The sequence below is a fragment of the Scyliorhinus torazame genome, chromosome 31 (assembly GCF_047496885.1).
Source record: "Scyliorhinus torazame isolate Kashiwa2021f chromosome 31, sScyTor2.1, whole genome shotgun sequence".
Classification (NCBI taxonomy): domain Eukaryota; kingdom Metazoa; phylum Chordata; class Chondrichthyes; order Carcharhiniformes; family Scyliorhinidae; genus Scyliorhinus; species Scyliorhinus torazame.
In genome coordinates this window covers 19280505-19302638 of record NC_092737.1, presented here as the reverse complement: position 1 = coordinate 19302638, position 22134 = coordinate 19280505, and the positions used below count along the sequence as shown (strand labels likewise).

Genomic DNA, 22134 nt, shown 5'->3' with positions numbered 1-22134 from the left:
CACCGGTTAGCAGTACAGACAATAACAGGGACACCGGTTAACGGTACAGACACTGACAGGGACACCGGTTAGCGGTACAGACACTAACAGGGACATCGGTTAACGGTACAGACACTGACAGGGACACCGGTTAGCGGTACAGACACTGACAGTGACACCGGTTAGCGGTACAGACACTGACAGTGACACCGGTTAGCGGTACAGACACTAACAGGGACACCGGTTAGCGGTACAGACACTGACAGGGACACCGGTTAGCGGTACAGACACTGACAGTGACACCGGTTAGCGGTACAGACACTAACAGGGACACCGGTTAACGGTACAGACACTGACAGTGACACCGGTTAGCAGTACAGACAATAACAGGGACACCGGTTAACGGTACAGACACTAACAGGGACACCGGTTAGCGGTACAGACACTGACAGGAACACCGGTTAGCGGTACAGATACTAACAGGGACACCGGTTAGCGGTACAGACACTAACAGGGACACCAGTTAACGGTACAGACACTAACAGGGACACCGGTTAGCGGTACAGACACTAACAGGACACCGGTTAACGGTAAAGACACTAACAGGGACACCGGTTAACGGTACAGACACTAACAGGGACACCGGTTAGCGGTACAGACACTAACAGGGACACCGGTTAACGGTACAGACACTAACAGGACACCGGTTAGCGGTACAGACACTGACAGGGACACCGGTTAGCGGTACAGACACTAACAGGGACACCGGTTAGCGGTACAGACACTAACAGGGACACCGGTTAGCGGTACAGACACTAACAGGGACACCGGTTAGTGGTACAGACACTAACAGGGACATCGGTTAACGGTACAGACACTAACAGGGACACCGGTTAACGGTACAGACACTAACAGGGACACCGGTTAGCGGTACAGACACTAACAGGGAGACCGGTTAGCGGTACAGACACTAACAGGGACACCGGTTAGCGATACAGACACTGACAGGGACACCGGTTAGCGGTACAGACACTACCAGGGACACCGGTTAGCGGTACAGACACTGACAGGGAAACCGGTTAGCGGTACAGGCACTAACAGGGACACCGGTTAGCGATACAGACACTGACAGGGACACCGGTTAGCGGTACAGGCACTAACAGGGACACCGGTTAGCGGTACAGGCACTAACAGGGACACCGGTTAGCGGTACAGACACTGACAGGGACACCGGTTAGCGGTACAGACACTAACAGGGACACCGGTTAGCGGTACAGACACTAACAGGGACACCGGTTAGCAGTACAGACACTAACAGGGACACCGGTTAGTGGTACAGACACTGACAGGGACACCGGTTAGCGGTACAGACACTAACAGGGACACCGGTTAGCGGTACAGACACTGACAGGGACACCGGTTAACGGTACAGACACTAACAGGGACACCGGTTAGTGGTACAGACACTAACAGGGACACCGGTTAGCGGTACAGACACTAACAGGGACACCGGTTAGTGGTACAGACACTAACAGGGACACCGGTTAGCGGTACAGACACTAACAGGGACACCGGTTAACGGTACAGACACTAACAGGGACACCGGTTAACGGTACAGACACTAACAGGGACACCGGTTAGCGGTACAGACACTGACAGGGACACCGGTTAACGGTACAGACACTAACAGGGACATCGGTTAGCGGTACAGACACTGACAGGGACACCGGTTAGCGGTACAGAATCTGACAGGGACACCGGTTAGCGGTACAGACACTAACAGGGACACCGGTTAGCGGTACAGACACTGACAGGGACACCGGTTAGCAGTACAGGGACTAACAGGGAAACCGGTTAGCGGTACAGACACTGACAGGGACACCGGTTAGCGGTACAGACACTAACAGGGACACCGGTTAACGGTACAGACACTAACAGGGACACCGGTTAGCGGTACAGACACTAACAGGGACACCGGTTAGCGGTACAGACACTAACACGACACCGGTTAGCGGTACTGACACTAACAGGGACACCGGTTAGCGGTACAGACACTAACAGGGACACGGGTTAACGGTACAGACACTAACAGGGACACCGGTTAACGGTACAGACACTGACAGGGACACCGGTTAACGGTACAGACACTGACAGGGACACCGGTTAGCGGTACAGACACTAACAGGGACACCGGTTAACGGTACAGACACTGACAGGGACACCGGTTAACGGTACAGACACTAACAGGGACACCGGTTAGCGGTACAGACACTAACAGGGACACCGGTTAGCGGTACAGACACTAACAGGAACACCGGTTAACGGTACAGACACTGACAGGGACACCGGTTAGCGGTACTGACACTAACAGGGACATCGGTTAACGGTACAGACACTGACAGGGACACCGGTTAGCGGTACAGACACTGACAGGGACACCGGGTAACGGTACAGACACTAACAGGGACATCGGTTAGCGGTACAGACACTGACAGGGACACCGGTTAACGGTACAGACACTGACAGGGACATCGGTTAGCGGTACAGACACTAACAGGGACACCGGTTAACGGTACAGACACTGACAGGGACACCGGTTAGCGGTACAGACACTGACAGGGACACTGGTTAGCGGTACAGACACTAACAGGGACACCGGTTAGCGGTACAGACACTGACAGGGACACCGGTTAGCGGTACAGACACTAACAGGGACACCGGTTAGCAGTTCAGACACTAACAGGGACACCGGTTAGCGGTACAGACACTGACAGGGACACCGGTTAGCGGTACAGACACTAACAGGGACACCGGTTAGCAGTACAGACACTAACAGGGACACCGGTTAGCGGTACAGACACTAACAGGGACACCGGTTAGCGGTACAGACACTACCAGGGACACCGGTTAGCGGTACAGACACTGACAGGGAAACCGGTTAGCGGTACAGGCACTAACAGGGACACCGGTTAGCGATACAGACACTGACAGGGACACCGGTTAGCGGTACAGGCACTAACAGGGACACCGGATAGCGGTACAGACACTGACAGGGACACCGGTTAGCGGTACAGACACTAACAGGGACACCGGTTAGCGGTACAGACACTAACAGGGACACCGGTTAACGGTACAGACACTAACAGGGACACCGGGTAACGGTACAGACACTAACAGGGACACCGGTTAGCGATACAGACACTGACAGGGACACCGGTTAGCGGTACAGACACTAACAGGGACACCGGTTAACGGTACAGACACTAACAGGGACACCGGTTAACGGTACAGACACTAACAGGGACACCGGTTAACGGTACAGACACTAACAGGGACACCGGTTAGCGGTACAGACACTAACAGGACACCGGTTAGCGGTACAGACACTAACAGGGACACCGGTTAGCGGTACAGACACTGACAGGGACACCGGTTAGCGGTACAGACACTAACATGGACACAGGTTAACGGTACAGACACTAACAGGGACATCGGTTAACGGTACAGACACTAACAGGGACACCGGTTAGCGGTACAGACGCTGACAGGGACACCGGTTAGCGGTACAGACACTGACAGGGACACCGGGTAACGGTACAGACACTAACAGGGACATCGGTTAGCGGTACAGACACTAACAGGGACACCGGTTAGCGGTACAGACACTAACAGGGACACCGGTTAGTGGTACAGACACTAACAGGGACACCGGTTAACGGTACAGACACTGACAGGGACACCGGTTAGCGGTACAGACACTAACAGGGACACCGGTTAGCGGTACAGACACTGACAGGGACACCGGTTAGCGGTACAGACACTAACAGGGACACCGGTTAGCAGTACAGACACTAACAGGGACACCGGTTAGCGGTTCAGACACATACAGGTACACCGGTTAACGGTACAGACACTAACAGGGACACCGGTTAGTGGTACAGACACTAACAGGGACACCGGTTAGCGGTACAGACACTAACAGGGACACCGGTTAGTGGTACAGACACTAACAGGGACATCGGTTAACGGTACAGACACTAACAGGGACACCGGTTAGCGGTACAGACACTAACAGGGACACCGGTTAACGGTACAGACACTAACAGGGACACCGGTTAGCGGTACAGACACTAACAGGGACACCGGTTAGCGGTACAGACACTGACAGGGACACCGGTTAGCGGTACAGACACTGACAGGGACACCGGTTAGCGGTACAGACACTGACAGGGACACCGGTTAGCGGTACAGACACTGACAGGGACACCGGTTAGCGGTACAGGGACTAACAGGGACACCGGTTAGCGGTACAGACACTAACAGGACACCGGTTAGCGGTACAGACACTAACAGGGACACCGGTTAGCGGTACAGACACTAACAGGGACACCGGTTAACGGTACAGACACTAACAGGGACACCGGTTAGCGGTACAGACACTAACAGGGACACCGGTTAGCGGTACAGACACTAACAGGGACACCGGTTAGCGGTACAGACACTAACAGGGACACCGGTTAACGGTACAGACACTAACAGGGACACCGGTTAGCGGTACAGACACTAACAGGACACCGGTTAGCGGTACTGACACTAACAGGGACACCGGTTAGCGGTACAGACACTGACAGGGACACCGGTTAGCGGTACAGACACTGACAGGGACACCGGTTAACGGTACAGACACTGACAGGGACACCGGTTAGCGGTACAGACACTAACAGGGACACCGGTTAGCGGTACAGACACTAACAGGGACACCGGTTAACGGTACAGACACTGACAGCGACACCGGTTAACGGTACAGACACTGACAGGGACACCGGTTAGCGGTACAGACACAAACAGGGACACCGGTTAACGGTACAGACACTGACAGGGACACCGGTTAACGGTACAGACACTAACAGGGACAACGGTTAGCGGTACAGACACTAACAGGGACACCGGTTTGCGGTACAGACACTAACAGGGACATCGGTTAACGGTACAGACACTAACAGGGACACCGGTTAACGGTACAGACACTAACAGGGACACCGGTTAGCGGTACAGACACTAACAGGGACAACGGTTAGCGGTACAGACACTAACAGGGACACCGGTTAGCGGTACAGACACTGACAGGGACACCGGTTAGCGGTACAGACACTGACAGGGACACCGGGTAACGGTACAGACACTGACAGGGACACCGGTTAGCGGTACAGACACTAACAGGGACATCGGTTAGTGGTACAGACACTAACAGGGACACCGGTTAACGGTACAGACACTGACAGGGACACCGGTTAGCGGTACAGACACTGACAGGGACACCGGTTAGCGGTACAGACACTAACAGGGACACCGGTTAGCGGTACAGACACTAACAGGGACACCGGTTAGCGGTACAGACACTGACAGGGACACCGGTTAGCGGTACAGACACGAACAGGGACACCAGTTAGCAGTACAGACACTAACAGGGACACCGGTTAGCGGTACAGACACTGACAGGGACACCGGTTAACGGAACAGACACTAACAGGGACACCGGTTAGTGGTACAGACACTAACAGGGACACCGGTTAGCGGTACAGACACTAACAGGGACACCGGTTAGTGGTACAGACACTAACAGGGACATCGGTTAACGGTACAGACACTAACAGGGACACCGGTTAGCGGTACAGACACTAACAGCGACACCGGTTACCGGTACAGACACTAACAGGGACACCGGTTAGCGGTACAGACACTAACAGGGACATCGGTTAGCGGTACAGACACTGACAGGGACACCGGTTAGCGGTACAGACACTGACAGGGACACCGGGTAACGGTACAGACACTGACAGGGACATCGGTTAGCGGTACAGACACTAACAGGGACATCGGTTAGCGGTACAGACACTAACAGGGACACCGGTTAGCGGTACAGACACTAACAGGGACATCGGTTAGCGGTACAGACACTGACAGGGACACCGGTTAGCGGTACAGACACTAACAGGGACACCGGTTAGCGGTACAGACACTGACAGGGACACCGGTTAGCGGTACAGACACTGACAGGGACACCGGTTAGCGGTACAGACACTGACAGGGACACCGGTTAGCGGTACAGACACTGACAGGGACACCGGTTAGCGGTACAGACACTGACAGGGACACCGGTTAGTGGTACAGACACTAACAGGGACACCGGTTAGCGGTACAGACACTAACAGGGACACCGGTTAGCAGTACAGACACTAACAGGGACACCGGTTAGCGGTACAGACACTGACAGGGACACCGGTTAGCGGTACAGACACTAACAGGGACACCGGTTAGCAGTACAGACACTAACAGGGACACCGGTTAGTGGTACAGACACTAACAGGGACACCGGTTAGCGGTACAGACACTAACAGGGACACCGGTTAGTGGTACAGACACTAACAGGGACATCGGTTAACGGTACAGACACTAACAGGGACACCGGTTAGCGGTACAGACACTGACAGGGACACCGGTTAACGGTACAGCCACTGACAGGGACACCGGTTAGCTGTACAGACACTAACAGGGACACCGGTTAGCGGTACAGACACTGACAGGGACACCGGTTAGCGGTACAGACACTGACAGGGACACCGGTTAGCAGTACAGACACTGTCAGGGACACCGGTTAGCTGTACAGACACTAACAGGGACACCGGTTAGCGGTACAGACACTGACAGGGACACCGGTTAGCGGTACAGACACTAACAGGGACACCGGTTAGCGGTACAGACACTAACAGGACACCGGTTAGCTGTACAGACACTGACAGGGACACCGGTTAGCTGTACAGACACTAACAGGGACACCGGTTAGCGGTACAGACACTGACAGGGACACCGGTTAGCTGTACAGACACTAACAGGGAAACCGGTTAGCGGTACAGACACTGACAGGGACACCGGTTAGCGGTACAGACACTAACAGGGACACCGGTTAGCGGTACAGACACTGACAGTGACACCGGTTAGCGGTACAGACACTGACAGTGACATCGGTTAACGGTACAGACACTAACAGGGACACCGGTTAGCGGTACAGACACTGACAGGGACACCGGTTAGCTGTACAGACACTAACAGGGACACCGGTTAGCGGTACAGACACTGACAGGGACACCGGTTAGCGGTACAGACACTAACAGGGACACCGGTTAGCGGTACAGACACTAACAGGACACCGGTTAGCGGTACAGGAACTGACAGGGACACCGGTTAGCGGTACAGACACTAACAGGGACACCGGTTAGCAGTACAGACACTAACAGGGACACCGGTTAGCGGTACAGACACTAACAGGGACACCGGTTAGCGGTACAGGAACTGACAGGGACTCCGGTTAACGGTACAGACACTAACAGGGACACCGGTTAGCGGTACAGACACTAACAGGGACACCGGTTAGCGGTACAGACACTGACAGTGACACCGGTTAATGGTACAGACACTGACAGGGACACCGGTTAGTGGTACAGACACTAACAGGGACACCGGGTAACGGTACAGACACTGACAGGGACACCGGTTAACGGTACAGACACGAACTGGGACACCGGTTAGCGGTACAGACACTAACAGGGACACCGGTTAGCGGTACAGACACTGACAGTGACACCGGTTAGCGGTACAGACACTGACAGGGACACCGGTTAGCGGTACAGACACTAACAGGGACACCGGTTAGCGGTACAGACACTAACAGGGACACCGGTTAGCGGTACAGACACTAACAGTGACACCGGTTAGCGGTACAGACACTAACAGGGACACCGGTTAGCGGTACAGACACTGACAGGGACACCGGTTAGCGGTACAGACACTAACAGGGACACCGGTTAGCGGTACAGACACTGACAGTGACACCGGTTAGCGGTACAGACACTAACAGGGACACCGGTTAGTGGTACAGACACTAACAGGGACACCGGTTAGCGGTACAGACACTGACAGGGACACCGGTTAGCGGTACAGACTCTAACAGGGACACCGGTTAGCGGTACAGACACTAACAGGGACACTGGTTAGCGGTACAGACACTAACAGGGACACCGGTTAGCGGTACAGACACTAACAGGGACACCGGTTAGCGGTACAGACACTGACAGGGACACCGGTTAGCGGTACAGACACTAACATGGACACCGGTTAGCGGTACAGACACTGACAGGGACACCGGTTAGTGGTACAGACACTAACAGGGACACCGGTTAGCGGTACAGACACTAACAGGGACACCGGTTAGTGGTACAGACACTAACAGGGACACCGGTTAGCGGTACAGACACTGACAGTGACACCGGTTAGCGGTACAGACACTGACAGGGACACCGGTTAGCGGTACAGACACTGACAGGGACACCGGTTAGCGGTACAGACACTAACAGGGACACCGGTTAGCGGTACAGACACTGACAGGGACACCGGTTAGCGTTACAGACACTGACAGGGACACCGGTTAGCGGTACAGACACTGACAGGGACACCGGTTAGCGGTACAGACACTAACAGGGACACCGGTTAGCGGTACAGAAACTGACAGGGACACCGGTTAGCGGTACAGACACTAACAGGGACACCGGTTAGTGGTACAGACACTGACAGGGACACCGGTTAGCGGTACAGATACTGACAGGGACACCGGTTAGCGGTACAGACACTGACAGGGACACCGGTTAGCGCTACAGACACTAACAGGGACACCGGTTAGCGGTACAGATACTGACAGGGACACCGGTTAGCGGTACAGACACTGACAGTGACACCGGTTAGCGGTACAGACACTGACAGGGACACCGGTTAGCGGTACAGACACTAACAGGGACACCGGTTAGCGGTACAGACACTAACAGGACACCGGTTAGCGGTACAGACACTGACAGGGACACCGGTTAGCGGTACAGACACTAACAGGGACACCGGTTAGCGGTACAGACACTAACAGGGACACCGGTTAGCGGTACAGACACTAACAGGGACGCCGGTTAACGGTACAGACACTGACAGGGACACCGGTTAGCGGTACAGACACTAACAGGGACACCGGTTAGCGGTACAGACACTAACAGGGACACCGGTTAGCGGTACAGACACTAACAGGGACACCGGTTAGCGGTACAGACACTGACAGGGACACCGGGTAACGGTACAGACACTGACAGGGACACCGGTTAACGGTACAGACACTAACAGGGACACCGGTTAACGGTACAGACACTAACAGGGACACCGGTTAACGGTACAGACACTAACAGGGACACCGGTTAGCGGTACAGACACTAACAGGGACACCGGTTAGCGGTACAGACACTGACAGTGACACCGGTTAGCGGTACAGACACTGACAGGGACAACGGTTAGCGGTACAGACACTAACAGGGACACCGGTTAGCGGTACAGACACTAACAGGGACACCGGTTAACGGTACAGACATTAACAGGGACACCGGTTAGCGGTACAGACACGAACAGGGTCACCGGTTAGCGGTACAGACACTAACAGGGACACCGGTTAGCGGTACAGACACTAACAGTGACACCGGTTAGCGGTACAGACACTAACAGGGACACCGGTTAGCGGTACAGACACTAACAGGGACACCGGTTAGCGGTACAGACACTGACAGGGACACCGGTTAGCGGTACAGACACTGACAGGGACACCGGGTAACGGTACAGACACTGACAGGGACACCGGTTAGCGGTACAGACACTAACAGGGACATCGGTTAGTGGTACAGACACTAACAGGGACACCGGTTAACGGTACAGACACTGACAGGGACACCGGTTAGCGGTACAGACACTGACAGGGACACCGGTTAGCGGTACAGACACTAACAGGGACACCGGTTAGCGGTACAGACACTTCAGGGACACCGGTTAGCGGTACAGACACTAACAGGGACACCGGTTAGCGGTACAGACACTAACAGGGACACCGGTTAGCGGTACAGACACTGACAGGGACACCGGTTAGTGGTACAGACACTAACAGGGACACCGGTTAGCGGTACAGACACTAACAGGGACACCGGTTAGTGGTACAAACACTAACAGGGACATCGGTTAACGGTACAGACACTAACAGGGACACCGGTTAGCGGTACAGACACTAACAGGGACACCGGTTACCGGTACAGACACTAACAGGGACACCGGTTAACGGTACAGACACTTACAGGGACACCGGTTAGCGGTACAGACACTGACAGGGACACCGGTTAGCGGTACAGACACTGACAGGGACACCGGTTAGCGGTACAGACACTGACAGGGACACCGGTTAGCGGTACAGACACTGACAGGGACACCGGTTAGCGGTACAGACACTGACAGGGACACCGGTTAGCGGTACAGACACTAACAGGGACACCGGTTAGCAGTACAGACACTAACAGGGGCACCGGTTAGCGGTACAGACACTGACAGGGACACCGGTTAACGGTACAGACACTAACAGGGACACCGGTTAGTGGTACAGACACTAACAGGGACACCGGTTAGCGGTACAGACACTAACAGGGACACCGGTTAGTGGTACAGACACTAACAGGGACATCGGTTAACGGTACAGACACTAACAGGGACACCGGTTAGCGGTACAGACACTGACAGGGACACCGGTTAACGGTACAGCCACTGACAGGGACACCGGTTAGCTGTACAGACACTAACAGGGACACCGGTTAGCGGTACAGACACAGACAGGGACACCGGTTAGCGGTACAGACACTGACAGGGACACCGGTTAGCGGTACAGACACTGTCAGGGACACCGGTTAGCGGTACAGACACTAACAGGGACACCGGTTAGCGGTACAGACACTAACAGGACACCGGTTAGCGGTACAGACACTGACAGGGACACCGGTTAGCGGTACAGACACTAACAGGGACACCGGTTAGCGGTACAGACACTAACAGGGACACCGGTTAGCGGTACAGACTCTAACAGGGACACCGGTTAGCGGTACAGACACTGACAGGGACACCGGTTAACGGTACAGACACTAACAGGGACACCGGTTAGCGGTACAGACACTAACACGGACACCGGTTAGCGGTACAGACACTGACAGTGACACCGGTTAGTGGTACAGACACTGACAGGGACACCGGTTAGTGGTACAGACACTAACAGGGACACCGGGTAACGGTACAGACACTGACAGGGACACCGGTTAACGGTACAGACACGAACAGGGACACCGGTTAGCGGTACAGACACTAACAGGGACACCGGTTAGCGGTACAGACACTGACAGTGACACCGGTTAGCGGTACAGACACTGACAGGGACACCGGTTAGCGGTACAGACACTAACAGGGACACCGGTTACCGGTACAGACACTAACAGGGACACTGGTTAGTGGTACAGACACTAACAGGACACCGGTTAGCGGTACAGACACTAACAGGGACACCGGTTAGCGGCACAGATACTGACAGGGACACCGGTTAGCGGTACAGACACTAACAGGGACACCGGTTAGCGGTACAGACACTAACAGGGACACCGGTTACCGGTACAGACACTAACAGGGACACTGGTTAGTGGTACAGACACTAACAGGACACCGGTTAGCGGTACAGACACTGACAGGGACACCGGTTAGCGGTACAGACACTGACAGGGACACCGGTTAGCGGTACAGACACTAACAGGGACACCGGTTAGCGGTACAGACACTGACAGGGACACCGGTTAGCGGTACAGTCACTGACAGGGGCACCGGTTAGCGGTACAGACACTAACAGGGACACCGGTTAACGGTACAGACACTAACAGGGACACCGGTTAGTGGTACAGACACTAACAGGGACACCGGTTAGCGGTACAGACACTAACAGGGACACCGGTTAGTGGTACAGGCACTAACAAGGTCACCGGTTAGCGGTACAGACACTAACAGGGACACCGGTTAGTGGTACAGACACTAACAGGGACACCGGTTAGTGGTACAGACACTAACAGGGACATCGGTTAGCGGTACAGACACTAAGAGGGACACCGGTTAGCGGTACAGACACTGACAGGGACACCGGTTAGCGGTACAGACACTGACAGGGACACCGGTTAGCGGTACAGACACTAACAGGGACACCGGTTAACGGTACAGACACTAACGGGGACACCGGTTAGCGGTACAGACACTAACAGGGACACCGGTTAGCGGTACAGACACTAACAGGGACACCGGTTAGCGGTACAGACACTAACATGGAGACCGGTTAGCGGTACAGACACTAACGGGGACACCGGTTAGCGGAACAGACACTAACAGGGACACCGGTTAGCGGTACAGACACTAACAGGGACACCGGTTAACGGTACAGACACTAACAGGGACACCGGTTAACGGTACAGACACTAACAGGGACACCGGTTAACGGTACAGACACTAACAGGGACACCGGTTAGTGGTACAGACACTGACAGGGACACCGGTTAGCGGTACAGACACTAACAGGGACACCGGTTAGTGGTACAGGCACTAACAAGGTCACCGGTTAGCGGTACAGACACTGACAGTGACACCGGTTAGTGGTACAGACACTGACAGGGACACCGGTTAGCGGTACAGACACTAACAGGGACACCGGTTAACGGTACAGACACTAACAGGGACACCGGTTAGTGGTACAGACACTAACAGGGACACCGGTTAGCGGTACAGACACTAACAGGGACACCGGTTAGTGGTACAGGCACTAACAAGGTCACCGGTTAGCGGTACAGACACTAACAGGGACACCGGTTAGTGGTACAGACACTAACAGGGACACCGGTTAGTGGCACAGACACTAACAGGGACACCGGTTAGTGGTACAGACACTAACAGGGACATCGGTTAGCGGTACAGACACTAACAGGGACACCGGTTAGTGGTACAGGCACTAACAAGGTCACCGGTTAGCGGTACAGACACTAACAGGGACACCGGTTAATGGTACAGGCACTAACAAGGTCACCGGTTAGCGGTACAGACACTAACAGGGACACCGTTTAGCGGTACAGACACTAACAGGGACACCGGTTAGCGGTACAGACACTAACAGGGACACCGGTTAGCGGTACAGACACTAACAGGGACACCGGTTAACGGTACAGACACTAACAGGGAGACCGGTTAGCGGTACAGACACTAACAGGACACCGGTTAGCGGTACAGACACTAACAGGGACACCGGTTAGTGGTACAGGCACTAACAAGGTCACCGGTTAGCGGTACAGACACTAACAGGGACACCGGTTAGTGGTACAGACACTAACAGGGACACCGGTTAGCGGTACAGACACTAACAGAGACACCGGTTAGCGGTACAGACACTAACAGAGACACCGGTTAGCGGTACAGACACTAACAGGGACACCGGTTAGTGGTACAGACACTGACAGGGACACCGGTTAGCGGTACAGACACTAACAGAGACACCGGTTAGCGGTACAGACACTAACAGGGACACCGGTTAGTGGTACAGACACTAACAGAGACACCGGTTAGCGGTACAGACACTAACAGGGACACCGGTTAGCGGTACAGACACTGACAGGGACACCGGTTAGCGGTACAGTCACTGACAGGGGCACCGGTTAGCGGTACAGACACTAACAGGGACACCGGTTAACGGTACAGACACTAACAGGGACACCGGTTAGTGGTACAGACACTAACAGGGACACCGGTTAGCGGTACAGACACTAACAGGGACACCGGTTAGTGGTACAGGCACTAACAAGGTCACCGGTTAGCGGTACAGACACTAACAGGGACACCGGTTAGTGGTACAGACACTAACAGGGACACCGGTTAGTGGTACAGACACTAACAGGGACATCGGTTAGCGGTACAGACACTAAGAGGGACACCGGTTAGCGGTACAGACACTGACAGGGACACCGGTTAGCGGTACAGACACTGACAGGGACACCGGTTAGCGGTACAGACACTAACAGGGACACCGGTTAACGGTACAGACACTAACGGGGACACCGGTTAGCGGTACAGACACTAACAGGGACACCGGTTAGCGGTACAGACACTAACAGGGACACCGGTTAGCGGTACAGACACTAACGGGGACACCGGTTAGCGGAACAGACACTAACAGGGACACCGGTTAGCGGTACAGACACTAACAGGGACACCGGTTAACGGTACAGACACTAACAGGGACACCGGTTAACGGTACAGACACTAACAGGGACACCGGTTAACGGTACAGACACTAACAGGGACACCGGTTAGTGGTACAGACACTGACAGGGACACCGGTTAGCGGTACAGACACTAACAGGGACACCGGTTAGTGGTACAGGCACTAACAAGGTCACCGGTTAGCGGTACAGACACTGACAGTGACACCGGTTAGTGGTACAGACACTGACAGGGACACCGGTTAGCGGTACAGACACTAACAGGGACACCGGTTAACGGTACAGACACTAACAGGGACACCGGTTAGTGGTACAGACACTAACAGGGACACCGGTTAGCGGTACAGACACTAACAGGGACACCGGTTAGTGGTACAGGCACTAACAAGGTCACCGGTTAGCGGTACAGACACTAACAGGGACACCGGTTAGTGGTACAGACACTAACAGGGACACCGGTTAGTGGCACAGACACTAACAGGGACACCGGTTAGTGGTACAGACACTAACAGGGACATCGGTTAGCGGTACAGACACTAACAGGGACACCGGTTAGTGGTACAGGCACTAACAAGGTCACCGGTTAGCGGTACAGACACTAACAGGGACACCGGTTAATGGTACAGGCACTAACAAGGTCACCGGTTAGCGGTACAGACACTAACAGGGACACCGTTTAGCGGTACAGACACTAACAGGGACACCGGTTAGCGGTACAGACACTAACAGGGACACCGGTTAGCGGTACAGACACTAACAGGGACACCGGTTAACGGTACAGACACTAACAGGGAGACCGGTTAGCGGTACAGACACTAACAGGACACCGGTTAGCGGTACAGACACTAACAGGGACACCGGTTAGTGGTACAGGCACTAACAAGGTCACCGGTTAGCGGTACAGACACTAACAGGGACACCGGTTAGTGGTACAGACACTAACAGGGACACCGGTTAGCGGTACAGACACTAACAGAGACACCGGTTAGCGGTACAGACACTAACAGAGACACCGGTTAGCGGTACAGACACTAACAGGGACACCGGTTAGTGGTACAGACACTGACAGGGACACCGGTTAGCGGTACAGACACTAACAGAGACACCGGTTAGCGGTACAGACACTAACAGGGACACCGGTTAGTGGTACAGACACTAACAGAGACACCGGTTAGCGGTACAGACACTAACAGGGACACCGGTTAGCGGTACAGACACCATCGTCAGCAACATTCCGACCCCTCCCCCCCCGATGGTCAATTAGAGCCTCGCGTTTCTCTGGCACATTGGCCTGCCTCGGGACGTCCCAAAGCCCTTTGCTGGTCAATGGCGTGTTTCTTTCCCTGTCCAATCGCTCTCGTGGTCCTGGGAATGCCAAGTGTGCATCGCAAGATCCCAGTCAGCCAGATCACTGACCAAGTAGCCACCGACGCACAGCGGCAGCCGTGTGTACCGTCTACAAGATGCACGGCAGCAACTCACCGAGGCTCCTCAGGCAGCACCTTCCAAACCCACCACCTCGACCATCTAGAAGGACAAGGGCAGCAGATACCTGGGAACCCCACCACCTGGAGGTCCCCCTCCGAGTCACTCCCCGCCCCGACTGGGAAATATATCGGCCGCTCCTTCACTGTCGCTGGGTCACAGTCTAAAAACTGGAGCTAAGCTTTCCAGCAGGGAAATTAGGAAATCGTTTCCCGCACAAAAGATAATAAAGTCGCCATTGTCTCTCCCCCTTCGAGTGGGGAGAACCGGCTGCTGCTGATTTCAACTGAGGATCATCACACCTCAGGCAAGATTGAGAAGGCCAGGCCCTCATGAATAACCTCAGCCAGTGCAGGAATTCAAACACAATCGCACCACAAACCAGCCGATTGAGGTAAATCTACACAGAAGACGAGAGCTCTTCAATGTACAAAGATATAAATGGAGAGCAGGGGCGAGATTCTCCGCCCCCCCCCGGCCGGGTCGGAGAATCGGCCGGGGGCTGGCGTGAATCCCACCCCCGCCGGTTGCCGAAGTCTCCGGCACCGGAAATTCGGCGGGGGCGGGAATCATGGCAGAGGCGGAAGAGACTCCCTCCACTGCGCACGCGCGGGGATGCCGTCAGCGGCCGCTGACGCTCCCGCGCATGCGCCGCCCGGAGATGTCATTTCCGCGCCAGCTGGCGGGGCACCAAAGGCCTTTCCCGCCAGCTGGCGGGGCGGAAATCCGTCCGGCGCCGGCCTAGCCCCTCAAGGTTATCCTCCGGGGCCTCAGCTCCATCACCATTTCACTGAATGGTGAAAAACGGGACGGAGGGGCTGAATGGGCCTCTGTTAAGACTATGAACATCCCTCTTTCCAAGAGGCTAGCATTTGGGGGGGGGGGGGAGGGCTTATTTGAGGGGCTGAATGGTCTTTCATTTGAGCAGTGATTCCATCACGCCGCAGAGTTGAGCTACTCAGGGCAGACATCCCCAATCCTGCAAATGCGGCAACCCTTTGAGTCAGAATACGAACCCTCGTCAGTGCCCCCCGCCCATCGATATGATCCCACGCTCGTTGTCAAATTCACTCACACAATAGCCGGGGAGAAATAGAAAATAGACAGCAAACCCTCACCAGACACTCCAATCCCAGCGGGAAAAAGACCACCGACCCCCACCCCCACTAACATCAGCGGGGATCGGGGGGGGGGGTGGGGGTCTGTACTGTACAACCGAAATATCCCCCGACTGCCGCCCTCAAGGCAGCTTGCACTGGGCTACGTCCAAAGCATTTGCCCTCAGTCACTCACCCAACTAGACATGAAGACAAAAACCAATTAAATACAGACTGGGTCACCGCCTGCTGTTACCTCCTCCATACACCCCACCGCTCATCTTTCACAAACGCTGCTCCTCACATACGAAGATCGACACACAGATCAAGGACAGTAATCCGGGACGAGCTCCAATTGTCTATTTTCCCTCTCTGGCTCCGAAGAAGAGGCGCAGAGCCCAGAGTGGGGGAATAATGATTCGGGGTGGGGGGAGAAACAAAAAATAGCTGCTTCCTCTCCCTCCCTCTGTCTCTCTGTCTCTCTCTCTCTCTCTCGCAGACGCAGTCTGCTACTCCCCTGGCAGCAGCTGGGACATTGTGGAATGCAGGGAAATATTAAAGGGACAGGTTAATGTGGATCGGCTCTTTGTCGCCGAGACGATGCTGGGTCAGGTTGAAGCGACGGGGACGGCGGGGGGGGGGGGGGGGGGGGGGGGGGTTTGCATTGGCTCTGTGGGTGGGGAATGCGTATACAGCTCGTTACACACTCTGATATACCCCACACCCCTCACTGTAACACACTGATATACCCCACACCCCTCACTGTAACACTGATATACCCCACACCCCTCACTGTAACACACTGATATACCCCACACCCCTCACTGTAACACTCTGATATACCCCACACCCCTCACTGTAACACTGATATACCCCACACCCCTCACTGTAACACTCTGATATACCCCACACCCCTCACTGTAACACTCTGATATACCCCACACCCCTCACTGTAACACTCTGATATACCCCACACCCCTCACTGTAACACTGATATACCCCACACCCCTCACTGTAACACACTGATATACCCCACACCCCTCACTGTAACACTCTGATATACCCCACACCCCTCACTGTAACACTCTGATATACCCTCACGCCCCTCACTGTAACACTGATATACCCCACACCCCTCACTGTAACACACTGATATACCCCACACCCCTCACTGTAACACTCTGATATACCCCACACCCCTCACTGTAACACTCTGATATACCCTCACGCCCCTCACTGTAACACTCTCTGATATACCCCACACCCCTCACTGTAACACTCTGATATACCCCACACCCCTCACTGTAACACTCTGATATACCCTCACGCCCCTCACTGTAACACTCTCTGATATACCCCACACCCCTCACTGTAACACTCTGATATACCCCACACCGCTCACTGTAATACTCTGATATACCCCACACCCCTCACTGTAACACTGAAATACCCCATACCCCTCACTGTAACACTGATATACCCGACACGCCTCACTCTAACACTCTGATATACCCCACACCCCTCACTGTAACACTGATATACCCCACACACCTCACTGTAACACTCTGATATACCCCACACCCCTCACTTTAACACTCTGATATACCCCACACCCCTCACTGTAACACTCTGATATACCCCACACCCCTCACTGTAACACTCTGATATACCCCACACCGCTCACTGTAATACTCTGATATACCCCACACCCCTCACTGTAACACTGAAATACCCCATACCCCTCACTGTAACACTGATATACCCGACACGCCTCACTGTAACACTCTGATATACCCCACACCCCTCACTGTAACACTGATATAACCCACACACCTCACTGTAACACTCTGATATACCCCACACCCCTCACTTTAACACTCTGATATACCCCACACCCCTCACTGTAACACTCTGATATACCCCACACCCCTCACTGTAACACTGATATACCCCACACTCCTCACTGTAACACTCTCTGATATACCCCACACCCCTCACTGTAACACTCTGATATACCCCACACCCCTCACTGTAACACTCTGATATAACCCACACCCCTCACTGTAACACTCTGATATACCCCACACCCCTCACTGTAACACTGATATACCCCACACCCCTCATTGTAACACTCTGATATACCCCACACCCCTCACTGTAACACTCTGATATACCCCACACCCCTCACTGTAACACTCTGATATACCCCACACCCCTCACTGTAACACTCTGATATACCCAACACCCCTCACTGTAACACTGATATACCCCACACCCCTCACTGTAACACTGATATACCCCACACCCCTCACTGTAACACTCTGGTATACCCCACACCCCTCACTGTAACACTCTCAGATATACCCCACACCCCTCACTGTAACACTGATATACCCCACACCCCTAACTGTAACACTGATATACCCCACACCCCTCACTGTAACACTGATATACCTCACTGTAACACTGATATACCCCACACCCCTCACTGTAACACTCTCTGATATACCCCACACCCCTCACTGTAACACTCTGATATACCCCACACCCCTCACTGTAACACTCTGATATACCCCAAACCCCTCACTGTAACACTCTCTGATATACCCCACACCCCTCACTGTAACACTCTGATATAACCCACACCCCTCACTGTAACACACTGATATACCCCACACCCCTCACTGTAACACTCTGATATAACCCACACCCCTCACTGTAACACACTGATATACCCCACACCCCTCACTGTAACACTCTCTGATATACCCCACACCCCTCACTGTAACACTGATATACCCCACATCGCTCACTGTAACACTGATATACCCCATACCCCTCACTGTAACACTCTGATATATACCACACCCCTCACTGTAACACTCTGATATACCCCACACCCCTCACTGTAACACTCTGATATAACCCACACCCCTCACTGTAACACTGATATACCCCACACCCCTCACTGTGACACTCTAATATACCCCACACACCTCACTGTAACACTGATATACCCCACACCCCTCACTGTAACACACTGATATACCCAACACCGCTCACTGTAACACTCTCTGATATACCCTCACACCCCTCACTGTAACACTCTCAGATATACCCTCACACCCTTCACTGTAACACTCTCTGATATACCCCACACCTCTCACTGTAACACTGATATACCCCACACCCCTCACTGTAACACTCTCTGATATACCCCACACCCCTCACTGTAACACTCTGATATACCCCACACCCCTCACTGTAACACTCTGATATACCCCACACCCCTCACTGTAACACTCTGATATACCCCACACCCCTCACTGTAACACTCTGATATACCCCACACCCCTCACTGCAACACTCTGATATACCCCACAGCCCTCACTGTAACACACTGATATACCCCACACCCCTCACTGTAACTCTCTGATATACCCCACACCCCTCACTGTAACACTCTGATATACCCCACACCCCTCACTGTAACACTCTGATATACCCCACACCCCTCACTGTAACACTCTGATATACCCCACACCCCTCACTGCAACACTCTGATATACCCCACACCCCTCACTGTAACACACTGACATACCCCACACCGCTCACTGTAACACTCTGATATACCCCACACCCCTCCTTGTAACACTGATATACCCCACACCCCTCACTGTAACACTCTGATATACCCCACACCCCTCACTGTAACACTGATATACCCCACACCGCTCACTGTAACACTCTGATATACCCCACACCCCTCACTGTAACACTGATATACCCCACACCCCTCACTGTAACACTCTGATATACCCCACACCCCTCACTGTAACACTGATATACCCCACACCCCTCACTGTAACACTGATATACCCCACACCCCTCACTGTAACACTGATATACCCCACACCCCTCACTGTAACACTGATATACCCCACACCACTCACTGTAACACTGATATATCCCACACCGCTCACTGTAACACTCTGATATACCCCACACCCCTCACTGTAACACTGATATAGCCCACACCGCTCACTGTAACACTCTGATATACCCCACACCCCTCACTGTAACACTGATATACCGCACACCCTCACTGTAACACTCTGATATACCCCACACCGCTCACTGTAACACTCTGATATACCCCACACCCCTCACTGTAACACTCTGATATACCCCACACCCCTCACTGTAACACTCTGATATACCCCACACCCCTCACTGTAACACTGATATACCCCACACCGCTCACTGTAACACTCTGATATACCCCACACCCCTCACTGTAACACTGATATACCGCACACCCTCACTGTAACACTCTGATATACCCCACACCTCTCACTGTAACACTGATATACCCCACACCCCTCACTGTAACACTGATATACCCCACACCCCTCACTATAACACTGATATACCCCACACCACTCACTGTAACACACTGATATACCCCACACCCCTCACTGTAACACTGATATACCCCACACCCCTCACTGTAACACTCTGATATACCCCACACCCCTCACTGTAACACTGATATACACCACAACCCCTCACTGTAACACTCTCTGATATACCCCACACACCTCACTGTAACACTCTGATATACCCCACACCCCTCACTGTAACACTCTGATATACACCACACCCCTCACTGTAACACTCTCTGATATACCCCACACCCCTCACTGTAACACTCTCTGATATACCCCACACCCCTCACTGTAACACTCTGATATACCCCCACACCCCTCACTGTAACACTCTGATATACCCCACACCCCTCACTGTAACACTCTGATATACCCCACACCCCTCACTGTAACACTCTGATATACCCCACACCCCTCACTGTAACACTCTGATATACCCCACACCCCTCACTGTAACACTGATATACCCCACACCCCTCACTGTGACACTCTGATATACCCCACACCCCTCACTGTAACACTCTGATATACCCCACACCCCTCACTGTAACACTGATATACCCCACACCCCTCACTGTAACACTCTCTGATATACCCCACACCCCTCACTGTAACACTCTGATATACCACACACCCTCACTGTAACGCTGATATACCCCACAACCCTCACTGTAACACTGATATACCCCACACCCCTCACTGTAACACTGATATACCCCACACCCCTCACTGTAACACTCTGATGTACCCCACACCACCCACTGTAACACTGATATACCCCACACCCCTCACTGTAACACACTGATATACCCCACACCCCTCACTGTAACTCTGATATACCCCACACCCCTCACTGTAACACTGTCTGATATACGCCACAACCCGCACTGTAACACTCTGATATACCCCACACCCCTCACTGTAACACACTGATATACC

The 22134-nt window shown here is 53.6% G+C and overlaps 1 protein-coding gene across 11 annotated transcripts in view; it reads right to left on the bottom strand.

Moving 5' to 3' along the window:
• LOC140404742 (actin-like protein 6B) overlaps window positions 1-17352 on the bottom strand; it is a 206871-nt gene extending 189519 nt beyond the window's left edge. For 7 of the 11 annotated variants that reach the window (XM_072493442.1, XM_072493443.1, XM_072493446.1 and 4 more), the window contains exon 1: window positions 16769-16873. In XM_072493442.1, coding sequence (XP_072349543.1) covers window positions 16769-16823 — 55 coding nt within the window. In that variant the 5' untranslated portion in view covers window positions 16824-16873. Of the gene's footprint in view, window positions 1-16768; window positions 16874-16943 lie in introns of those variants that run through there. The other 4 variants (XM_072493444.1, XM_072493453.1, XM_072493451.1 and 1 more) reach the window with 3 other exon arrangements.
• Between the last annotated feature and the right edge of the window lie 4782 nt (window positions 17353-22134).